A 12,528-nucleotide genomic window follows, 5' to 3' on the forward strand; every position below is an offset into this window, starting at 1 on the left:
AGAGAGTGCCTTTTGAGCTGGCAGTGCCAGTGTGCCATGCCTTTCTATGGTAAAGATGCGCTGTGTGCTCCTCGTCTTCAGCGCTCCTGATGCTAGGCTTTCTTGGCACAGCGCCCTGGAGAAGAGCGCTGGACTTTTGATCTTCCTGGCTGTGTCTGACAACCTGTTCAACCTGACATTGAATCGTTATCACAACCACGAGGAGACCTTGTTTAACGTTATTGTAGCTATGCTGTTTGTGCTAATAACAAAGATGGACATCCGAGCACAGAAATGGTTGATAGGTTTGAATACACACCTAAATCAACAACTGTTAGCTGTTGGCAGTGATGTGCACCCAGTGTAACACTGTATAATTATTTCTGTCTCAAACAACAATAATAGTCTTTGTAATAACGAGCAGACGATAGCAAACTAGTTTACATCAAACTGTCTTCATGATGTTATTTGTAGTTTGCCTATAACTTCACTGTGACATTGCGCCCACACATGCATACAGACAAAAACAATTAATGATTTGTTTGTATGTACTCCCAGTGCATACACAATGTGCACACGCATATACATAACTTCCAGTTACTTTTGCACACATAACAGCACAGTGACATTGAACTTTATGTGTGTTGTAGGTGTTTGAGTACCCAGACGGTACCAAGTCTGTGAAGTTGGGAGACTTCGGCTTGGCCACTGTGGTGGAGGGACCCCTGTACACTGTGTGTGGAACCCCCACATATGTGGCCCCCGAAATCATTGCTGAGTCTGGGTAAAGATAGAAATTATTATTTCTAAATTACATTTAAACCTTTGCATAAGACTGCATAGACATAAATGCTAAATGAAAAATAGCAGAGCAGTCATAGCTTTGAACTCTGACACTTGAAACTTTATGGAATTACTGTGCAATATGTCCTAATGTCTGTTTTTTTATATAGAGCATTTATGTTTTTTTTAATGCACTTGAGCTGGATTCCCAATCAATTTTGTTGTCTTGTACAATGACAATAAAGATATTCTGATTCTGATATTCTGATTCTGGTAGTAGTGATATTGTGGCAGTAACTAGTAATGTAACTACTGTAGTAATGTAACTATTTCCAATTAACGCCATTACAGTTACTGAAATTTAAATTGGCTAGGTATTATGATTTTTTGCCACACTTAATTATTACTTTCCTCACATCAGAACAATGGGATTTATGTTGACAATCTACAAAGTTTTCCTTTAACCTTTTGCTCAGGTGTCCCCCATCCTTTCCCCCTATCATGTTCTACTATGGTCTTTATTTCTCATTATTCCTCTATTCATTTCTCCATTCATTTGTTCCATCCCTCGCTCCTTTTTTTTCAGGTATGGACTGAAGGTGGATATCTGGGCAGCTGGTGTCATAACATACATCCTTCTCTGTGGCTTTCCTCCCTTCAGAAGGTACAGCTTATATTAGGACTGCATGATTATTTTTTTGCAGGATATTGTTGGCACAATTTGACAGTCTAATGTGTCCTTTGGGGAAGAAAACAATCTTTGCATTTTCATCTACTAGATGCTTTAAATTGGATGAAAGTGCAGTAATAACTTGCTAATATTTTACAAATATTGATTAAAGTGTGCCATGTTAATTGCACAGCCCTTTCTCAGGTTGCTCAATAAGCTTGTGCATGACTTATTCAAACCATATGATCTTATTTGTTTATCATATGCAGCTTCATCATGCCGCCATGAATTCTAAATATGTTAAATGAGGTTTTCAGTGCTGCTTCATATCCAGTAGCAGCTCAAGTGTGTGTCCACCTGCTTTTTATTCACCAATGCATTTTCATTAGATGCAAATTCAGGGATGATTAGAAATGTAATACCTATGTGTTGTGTTTTTATGTGTGGTGTGACATAGATTAACATCCCACTATTAATGATGTTATTATGTTAACATATGTTAACATATATAACATAACAATAATATATAACATATGTTAACATATCTACTATAATATAGTAGAGCAGGAGTCGGCATGTAAGTTTGGCCTCTAGCCAATTTTATTCTAAGCTATTTGATTTCCGGCCAGTACACCATCAATGGCTAATTTAGGAACTGGAATATGCAACAGATCACTGCATATACACTAATAACTATATCTATCTATAAATGCACCACATCTCTGTACGTCTGTCTGTACGTGTGTACTCGAGAACCGCTCGCCCCGCCAACTTCAAATTCAACACACACGTTGCACAGCACACCCCCACAGGGAGTGCAGTGCCCGGTGTCGAGTCGGTCGGGCCCACGGAAATCTCCATATATGGGCATAAATGGGACACAGACTCTGACGTGTGTGTGTGTGTGTGTGTGTGTGTGTGTGTGTGTGTGTGTGTGTGTGTGTGTGTGTGTGTGTGTGTGTGTGTGTGTGTGTGTGTGTGTGTGTGTGTGTGTGTGTGTGTGTGTGTGTGTGTGTGTGTGTGTGTGTGTGTGTGTGTGTGTGTGTGTGTGTGTGTGTGTGTGTGTGTGTGTGTGTGTGTGTGTGTGTGTCCCCGTGTCCGTGTCCGTCCAGTGAGAGTGACCTGCAGGAAGACCTGTTTGACCAGATCCTTGTAGGTCAGCTGGACTTCCCCTCTCCTTACTGGGATAACATCAGCGACTCAGTCAAGGTTGGGAGCTCTGATGCACACCATGGACAGCTATTGTAAACATTCTTACTGCTGCATGTAGCCCTGGTGCCAAATCTCACTACTTCCAAGTTAACACTTCACCTCACACTTTACTGCCTCCAGTGCCTCGTCGTTGTGTGTACAGTGAGTCCTCAAATTACTAAATATGGTAAATTACTAAATGTATTTGCCAAAGTCAGCAAAATGCAGTTAGAGTGCTTCAGCAAGCAGAGGTCCTTGTCGTGTGTTTAGAGGAGAGCCAATCCCAGCACAGCTGATATTGTCCAAGATGGCAGCGTGCTGTGCTGCTGCATTAACAGTTGTTTGTCAAAACAATTGGACAACCTCTTTCTGCCACTTGGCGCGCACACACACACACACACACACACACACACACGCTCACACGCACGCACATGCACACACACACACACACATGCGTGCACACACACACACACACACACACACACACATGCACATGCACGTAATGACTACTCTTTAGCAAAAGAACACTTAGCCAGCAGAACCCTGTAAATTAATGTCATGTACTAGAGAGACAAACCCTGCTTACCATGCCAGGCAGAGCTCCTATAGTTTAATGAGCTGCTGTTATGCTGCCACCTCGACTTCATGCAGGGCTGTTATTAGAGATGGCTCTCACTGTGAAGAAAGCGCCTCCAGCTGGCTAGAGGTGAGCTGAATAATTGGATCTGTCTGCGTAGAGTTTCACATGATAGCAAAGTCAAAAACGATCATAGCACGACATCATTCGCCAACTAAGTTTATCATGGTCAGTAACATGGATAAGTAATATATATATGTGTGTGTGTGTGTGTGTGTGTGTGTGCGTGTGCGCAGGACCTAATTGGGAAGATGCTGCAGGTGAATGCTCAGGCTCGTTACACAGCAGATGATGTCCTCTGCCACCCATGGGTCACGGTAACGTCCTGCATCTGACTATAGTTGTGTGTGTGTGTGTACGTCTAAGGAAAAGACAACAATACTATATAATATAATAATTATATACAGAATACAACCTGTATGTTATATCTATATAGACTGTAGTGTGTGTTTCTGTTTAGGATGACATGGCCATGGAAAGCAATATGAAAATGGAGGTGACAGGTAAACTGATGACGCACTTTAACACTGCACCCAAGCACAACAGCACCTCCGCTGGGGTGGCAGTCATTATGGTAAGAACAAACAAACACGCACTCACACAATTCATTTTATCTTATCGCTGAACTTTTGCAGTAAATTGTCTAGTTTGATCTCCTGGTCGCCGTTTGTACTTTGCAAAGTTCAGATATTAAATGTCTGACATGATAGTGACAAATTGAATACTGGATGTCAGGCTACATCTTTTACAAAGAAAGGTTTCCAAAGTAAAATGTTTTAGTACACTGCTTGGCAGTGATGGTTTGACTCAAATGTCGTTGATTTAAATACTTGATAGATGCGCACATAGTATATCCTCATACACTCACTCATTTGGGTTACGATATCTGGTCTCCTATCATATTACACATCCCTATTTTTATATACAAGATTATTTACAAGCCTGATGCAGTATACAGATTAAAGAGGCATAACCACAATGTAGAAGGATGTAAGTTTTGGCATCAAAATATAAGTGAAAACATCTCAAATCTCCAGGGGTAGAGTGGCCGGATGGTAACCACAAGGTTGCCAGTTCGAACAGAGATAGTGTCGAAGTGTCCTTGAGCAAGACACTGAACCCTGAATTGCTCCTGATGTGCTGGTTGGTGCCTTGCATGGTTTCCGCCGCCATTGGTGTATGAATGGGTGAATGTAATGCACAATCTTGGATAAGGCACTATATAAATGCACCATTTACCATTTAACCTTTGCTGCTCTAATCAGGATTTGTGAGAGACAATTCTACAGCCAGCTAGGGGTGGCGGAGTGGGCTTTTCATTCATTGCCATAAATACAGTGTACTCCCAGAGGTACACAGCCTTTCTGAGGCGTATGCACACATACACAACCACATCCTCTCCATCCTGTCCCGTTCCTTTTCAAGTCCTCGGGTTACATCACTTCCTGTTATTGTTGAGGGGTGGGGCGGGTGGGGGGCGGATGTCCTCCCTGTTCTTCTTCCTCCCTGTCACATCAGGTCACCCTCCCCCATGTCACTCCCCTATAGCCATGCTGCTCAGTCTGTCTGTCTGTCTGTCCATCTGTCTGCCTTTGTCTGTACTGCACTAGTACAGATATAGTGGTTCATTCTGGTCTCTATACTTTACACTTTAGAACCACACTATTGTCAATGTCGGGTGAACACCTTGTATGTCCAAAACTGTTACTTGTCAGAAAATGGAACATTTAACCTGTGTTCCAATGGATCCAATGTAGTTATTACTTAGTCACAATCAATATCTTGTTAAATTTGCATACTATTTGGTTCGATAGTTATAAAATAATGTATAAAAACCCACAGACACATCACAGCAAAAATGGCTGATCTACAAGCTCGCAATGCATTGCGAGCTTGTAGATCAGCTATTTTTGCTCCTGTCCTGTTACATTGTAGTATGACGTGGGTATGTAGGGCATTGATTTGCTGACTACATCAACTCCTACATGCTCCCATCAGCCACCCTGTCCTCCGTCCCGGGGTGACATGGCAGCATTTCTTCAACCCTACGTCCCGTGTATTGAGGACACTTGCACTACAGGCCTCTTTTGGTCGGAGATTGGATTTGATTCCTCCCATCGCCACTGGAGCCTCATTTTGTTGTAAATCTTTTTTGACAGTTTGAGGTGAATCAATGGTGGAGGCCTGGCCTTGGAGGCTCCACCTCCTCCTCCTCCTCCCACTCTTCCTCCTCCTCCCCCACATCTCCTCCTCATCCACACCCCTCCTCCACTCCACCCACAGGACCAGAGGGGATGCCTGCAGCTGAGTGCTGGGTACACGCTTCATGCTCCACCCTCCTCTCTCTATTTTCTTTCTCTCTTCTCTCTCAATTTATGGTGCCTTGTCGTGCTCCAAAAGAAAAAGTAAAACAAGCTCACAAAGAGTGAACTTGTAGATCTGCTTCTGTCGGTGTGTGACACCACTATGCGACAAACTATAAATCATGCTCTTTAGCCTTTTTCATTCTCTCCATTGGCCTCTCCATCCAGTCTACCTTCATCACCACTTTTCTCTCTTTCACCTTTGTCTTCCTGCACTGCAAAAACCCTGAGATTGTAAGAGAACCCCAGTATTTTTTCTCCGGTGTAACAATGGGGGATCCGATGGTAATTCCGACAGGGCATTAGTACGACATGCGGGAACAACGGTCGGACTAGCGCTTGAACATGCGCTAAATGAACACTCAGGGTTTTGCAGTGTGCCTCTGTCTCTCTTCTTCTTTTCCTCTTCGCCCCTCCCCAGGCTGCCGCCTCTCAGTTAACAGATTGTTGTGGGTCCATAGCTAACTCTCTACACTACAGCAACCTCCTGTGCCCATAAACACACATGTTTCAATCATCCTATAGTCAGTCATTCACTCTCTTCTTCTCGTCCTCGTCCCAAAGTCCATTTGTTTTCATTCTGATCAACTCCATTGTGGGATGTGTGAGAACAGTTTTTGTTAAAGGGTTTTGTGGCAGTATGAATTATGTTGTGACATTGTCGTTGAGGTTATTTATTTGGCAATTGGCATGTCTACAAGCCTGGCACTCTGCAAATGCTACATCGCTTTAATTTGCCTTCCTCTTTGTCATTTTACTCTAAATTGCACCTATTTGCTGTCTCATTCAAAGTAATGTAGCTCATTTGAGGTCAAATCTAAGTTGTGGGTATTTATCTACATTCACTGTGAAATACATTGATCTAATAGGCATGACTTGCATTTGCAAAGCCTGCAAACACATTTGGCTGATACAATTCTAATTCTCATTTATAGTCATTTACCACCACCTTGTGGTCTAATCTTAGTACTGCACTAATTACTGCTCTAAGATTGACCGGAATGCAAAGTGAATCACCCTATTGCCTTGGCTACTCCCTTACACTTTGAAGAGCACCATGTTCACGAGTACAGCCACCTGAAACCTCAACATTTTGAGAGGAACAGAGTCCTAGAAATCCCCAGAAGAGTGCACACATTTAAGTTTGTTGTTCCAACGTAGAAAAAGTTCAGCTGGTGTTGACTGTTGAACAGCACATTGATGTCCAATTTGGCACTGCGCTGGAACAACACCTGTCCGCTAGCCACCACGCTTTTATTTTCTGTGTCAACTTGTTATGTTTGCGAAGATGTGAGTAAGACTAGTCTCTGTCCCTCTCTGCTTCTTCCTCTCTCCCTCACCCCCTCTGCCAACATGCAACCTGCATTACCATCCCCTGAATTAGCTCCAAGGCAATGGTATGTACTAACACCCTGCCGCTTCCACCTCCTATGTTGTGCTACTAAGATTTAGCACAAGGGAAAAAGAGAAATTATATTCAATGGGATTAGTTTGTCCCAACCTTATTTCCAAATCAATCAATAACATTGTGTAAAGTCTGAATAAAATGAGCAAAGCCTCACTTTCTCATTTTCCCTTCTGCACAACGCTGTGATTTGCCTTCTGGCGGGGTCAGTCTACTGTGGGAAATATCCTGGATGTATCTGTTGGGCCATGTTTCAGTTATTTATGTCCATATCCATTGGTGTGCTTCATCTTCTATGTTTGCTCATTCACAGAACTTGATTAAACGGTACATAATTGGTCAAACTTTTGGGCAGCAGTCACTACATTATTTGCAGAAAAGGTTGAGTTGTAAAACAAATCAGAAATAGAGTTCAGCTCTTTATAGAAAAGGATGAAAGGTTGATGATGAATCTCAATTTAAAACACTCAAGGACTTATGCGTCTTCCCCATAGATTGACCCTCTGTATACCTCTCTCTCACTGGTACTGTATGGGGTCTGCAGGTTGTGAGTGCCTGCTAACTGTCTCTCTTCCCATCTCTGTCATTGCCAGAACACAGCTCTAGATAAGGAGGACATCCAACTGAGCCACCGCTGGCACGGCCCACATCAGCCCTCAGCTGGAAAAGCCTCTTCTGCCCTCCAAGTCAAGCCAACCAAGACGGCACCCTCTCCCCAGCCAGTCTCTCCCACCAAAGCGCCACCGCCAGAGCTAACAACACCCACCGAGGATGCCAGGAGTCCAGGGACCTCAGAGTCTCTGAGGGCTCAGTCCTCTCCCCCTCTGTTTCCCTCCAGGCTCAACTGTTCTCCACCCCCCTCAGACCCCATAAGCGCTCTTCATTTCTCACCCTCTCCCACCTCCTCGCACCAGGCCTTCCCCTTCACCTCCATCCTCCCCACCTCACCCTCTGCTCCACCCATGGACCATAACCCTGAAAGCCTGTCTCCTGCTGCGCCTCCTGCTGTCTTCGGCTGTGCCCCTCACGCCACACCGACCATACCCGGCTCCTACCCGTCTCCGTCGTCTCCCACCAACCTGACACTGATCTCACCCCCCTCTTCCTCCCCTGCCAAGTCAGCACCCCCTGCCCCCTTCTCTCCTACCGAACACACCTCCTCCCCTGTCGAACCAGCTCCCCCAAGCCCCTCTTCTCCTACTGATCACACCTCCTCCCCTGTCAAACCAGCTCCTCTTAGCCCCTCTTCTCCTACTGATCACACCTCCTCCCCTGTCAAACCAGCTCCTCTTAGCCCCTCTTCTCCTACTGATCACACCTCCTCCCCTGTCAAACCAGCTCCTCTTAGCCCCTCTTCTCCTACTGATCACACCTCCTCCCCTGTCAAACCAGCTCCTCTTAGCCCCTCTTCTCCTACTGATCACACCTCCTCCCCTGTTGAACCAGCTCCTCCCAGCCCTTCTTCTCCTACTGATCACACCTCCTCCCCTGTCAAACCAGCTCCTCTTAGCCCTTCTTCTCCTACTGATCACACCTCCTCCCCTGTCAAACCAGCTCCTCTTAGCCCTTCTTCTCCTACTGATCACACCTCCCCTGTCAAACCAGCTCCTCTTAGCCCCTCTTCTCAACACACCTCCTCCCCTGTTGAACCAGCTCCTCCCAGCCCTTCTTCTCCTACTGATCACACCTCCTCCCCTGTCAAACCAGCTCCTCTTAGCCCCTCTTCTCCTATTGAACACACCTCCTCCCCTGTCGAACCAGCTCCCCCTAGCCCATCTTCTCCTACTGAACACACCTCCTCCCCTGTTGAACCAGCTCCTCCCAGCCCTTCTTCTCCTACTGATCACACCTCCTCTCCTGTAGAACCAGCTCTCCCTAGCTCTTCTTCTCCTACCGAACACACCTCCTCCCCTGTCGAACCAGCTCCCCCTAGCCCATCTTCTCCTACTGAACACACCTCCTCCCCTGTCGAACCAGCTCCCCCTAGCTCCTCTTCTCCTATTGAACACACCTCCTCTCCTGTAGAACCAGCTCCCCCTAGCCCATCTTCTCCTACTGAACACACCTCCTCCCCTGTAGAACCAGCTCCTCCTACTGATCACACCTCCTCCCCTGTCGAACCAGCTCCCCCTAGCCCATCTTCTCCTATTGAACACACCTCCTCCCTTGTCGAACCAGCTCCTCCCAGCCCGTCTCCTCCTACTGAATACACTTCCTCCCCTGTAGAACCAGCTCCCCCTAGCCCCTCCTCCCCCAGCAAACAAGCCTCCCCGGTTTCTGTCTCTCCCACAAAATCTGCCTCGCCTTCTCCCTATCTCTCCACCACCACAAAACCATTCTACTTCTCCTCTCCTTCCTCCCCCACTGAACCGACCTCCCCTAAGCCAGCCTCCTCTCCTCTTTCCCCCACCGAACCAGCTTTTTCCTTCACCTCCTCTTCCCTTGCCAAACAGGCCTCCTCCTCTCCCACCCGGCCTCTCCCTGCCTCCCCCACCAAATGCACCTCCTCAACTCCATCTTCTCCCATCAAGGCGGCTGCTGCTGCTGCCTCCTCGTCTCCGTACTCCCCTACCAAACCCCCCACCTCTCCCTTTGAGTCGGCTATGTTTCCATCCCCTCCTCCTACGCCCCCTAGAGCTGCCACCCCGCCCTCTCCCCTGGGCCTGCCCTCCCCACCCTCGCCTGCATTCTAGTATCATAAGTGATATAGTGAACAATGCTTCTCAGCAACTGTAGTTTCCCACTGGGTCTTCAGTGACATTGGCCCTAATGTGTTAAACATCACAGTATTCCTCTAACGAAGTCATTGAATATTTGCGACCCCATCAGAACTCCTCTTGTCCTACATTTGGGATTTTGGGGTCGGGCCCTACTAGTTGAGAAACACTGATTTAGCACCCAGATCTGTTCAGATCACCCACTCCTGCTAATCCCATCCATTCTGTCCTTCCCTGTGTCCCTGAACTGCAAATAGATTACTTCATACTGTATGTATGTTTAAAATATCTATACAGATTGACCAAAAATACATTTGAAAATATACTTTATACTGTAGAAGTACATTTTCACAAACAGTTTAGATGTATTTTGGCCTCTAATGTTTCCTCCTATCTACTGTGTCCAAAATAAAATGGACACATTTTGTATACAGTATTTTGAGACAAATTAAACCATGTTTTGCCTACGTGGGTTCATCATAACACTACATCTACAGTAGGACATCCTGAGAGCTTGAAGACTACAGCAGTACTTCGTCCAGTCCCAGTACTCTCATTTGACCTTGCTTCCAAACTACAGGGCCCATTGAAGAGACACTGAAGGGACGTGAAACCACTTTTTGATTTTACTCTGTCACTGTTGCTCTCTATATCAACTCTGTCATGTCTGCAAAATCCTGAGTGTTACTCTTAACTGTGACCGTGGTGGAAGTGACACTATAGTGGTCCATTTTTACACTGTTAGAGTTAAACTAAGACTGACGATGTTGTGGTCTGTATACATGTTCTAAGGAGACTGAAAGGATGTTTTTCATGTCTGGAGGGCTAGCAACTGGTTTATTGTATATATGTGTTCTTTGTATTTATTTATGGTGAGAAAGGGAATGAGTTTGAATATGGCTATACTATAGTATACAGTATGTTGTTAGTGGTTTGTCTTTAGAACATCATATGTTTGTTGGTTATATTTAGTTCTTTATTTATTTTTTCCACAGATCACCTGTGGTTTTGTTTTGTAAGCATTGTGGACACACACACACACACACACACACACACACACACACACACACACACACACACACACACACACACACACACACACACACACACACACACACACACACACACACACACACACACACACACACACACACACTTTGCTTTGCATGCATTATGTGATTGTGACACCAAACATTTCCTAGCCTAGCAACATGCAGCGATTTAGAACAGAAACCAATACATCTTCTCATTACAACTTTCCTTAAATTTGCTTTACTTAAACTCCCCTTGTAATGTGAACTGTGCAGCCATACACACACACACACACTGGTTGTGAATATAATTTGATGTGAAAACTCTGTAGATGTACTGTATATAGTGAAGAAAGAAAAACAAATGTAGTTATCCAGCCGAAACTTGAAGGTTTGTTTTTTGTTGAGCCTGCTTGTGACTGACCTGCCATGTAATCCTAACTGCTGCACACCCAAACACTCAACAGTAAATCCAACAAACGTGCAACCACATCGCCATTTCTCACAGTCATCTGAAATCTTGAACTACTTGCAGCATCAACATCAGTCTTGTATGATTGACATGTACCGTTACTGTACTATGCGAAAGTGCTCAGTGGCATCGCTCTGAAATATCCCACAACGTGGTTGCTGTTCTGTTGGGTTTTACTCAGAAGGAATGTGAATATGTGATGACGAGGTGTAGTGATATGTGCCTGAACCACAGGCTGTCTGATCAGTAGCTGGGAAGATGCCTTTATTAAATCCAGCTTGGCTGACAAACATGTTACATTATAGTTAGGTTGGTTCATTGGATTGATGAGATATGGAGGCCTTTGTTCACTGTTTTCTTTTTTTTTTTTTTTTTACCATGTAAACATATTGCCTAAAAAGGTGCTCCATTGAGTTCAATTTAAAGGCGGTCTCATTTATCCCACATGCTGTAAAATGTGCTCTACTGTATCCTTTGGTGTAATTAATGTATTTGCATCAAAAGCATTTAAAGTGAAATTATTCTCTTAATCCATAGTTTTACTTCCAGTATGTTAAAGTCTGTCTGATGATCCCAGCTGATGTTGGTACCGTCTGACATGTTTCAACATGGTTCTAGTACAGGGGTTCTCATGTTTCAACATGGTTCTAGTACAGGGGTTCTCAACCTTTTCTGGATCCAGGCCAAGTGAAAATTGAAAATCATTTGAAAATCTTGAAAGTGTTCGGGGCCCATCTATCTGACCACTTAGCACGGCAACCGAAATGGGTGGGTCCGTGGGTCGCGTGCATTTTTATGGCATGTTTACTTGTGTTCCGGCTTGGCTAAATGGAATTAACATTAAGTTTATATTTATCAGTATCAAAAAGTTGTAAAGAAAGAAAACCATGGTTGCGTCCGAAACTACACAACGTACTACATATTACATATAGTATGCTATTTCCAGCTTACTGTTTAGTATCTACTAAGCAGTACGGTTTTACTTTGAATTCTACAAAATTGCCTAAATGTAGTATCTACTAAGCTTTCGGACATACTAAGTCATTTGGCATACTAAATAGTATGTTAGTATGTGATTTCGGACGCAGTCCATAACATTTGTTTTTAGTGCATAATATTTTAAATTATAATTTGCAATGTCCTCACGGCCTACAGGTTGAGAATCAAGGGTACCAATTCTTGAACATATTCAAGGGCATGTCCCTCTCACTACTTGCCTTCCGAAAAGAGACAGCACATGCACACACAATAGATAATAGCCAAGTTGGTACTGTATGGTT

General features: G+C 44.5%; 1 protein-coding gene across 4 annotated transcripts in view; it reads left to right on the forward strand.

The window, feature by feature from the left end:
• Positions 1 to 11,268, forward strand: part of dclk2a (doublecortin-like kinase 2a) — a 65,937-nt gene extending 54,669 nt beyond the window's left edge. For 3 of the 4 annotated variants that reach the window (XM_079500048.1, XM_079500049.1, XM_079500050.1), the window contains exons 12-17: positions 630 to 763; positions 1,349 to 1,426; positions 2,545 to 2,641; positions 3,497 to 3,577; positions 3,721 to 3,834; positions 7,622 to 11,268. In XM_079500048.1, the coding sequence (XP_079356174.1) occupies positions 630 to 763; positions 1,349 to 1,426; positions 2,545 to 2,641; positions 3,497 to 3,577; positions 3,721 to 3,834; positions 7,622 to 9,721 (2,604 nt within the window). In that variant the 3' untranslated portion in view covers positions 9,722 to 11,268. Of the gene's footprint in view, positions 1 to 629; positions 764 to 1,348; positions 1,427 to 2,544; positions 2,642 to 3,496; positions 3,578 to 3,720; positions 3,835 to 5,419; positions 5,576 to 7,621 lie in introns of all 4 variants that reach the window. The other variant, XM_079500047.1, reaches the window with a different exon arrangement.
• The last annotated feature ends 1,260 nt before the right edge of the window (positions 11,269 to 12,528 follow it).

Source organism: Electrona antarctica (assembly GCF_951216825.1).
Source record: "Electrona antarctica genome assembly, chromosome: 4".
Classification (NCBI taxonomy): domain Eukaryota; kingdom Metazoa; phylum Chordata; class Actinopteri; order Myctophiformes; family Myctophidae; genus Electrona; species Electrona antarctica.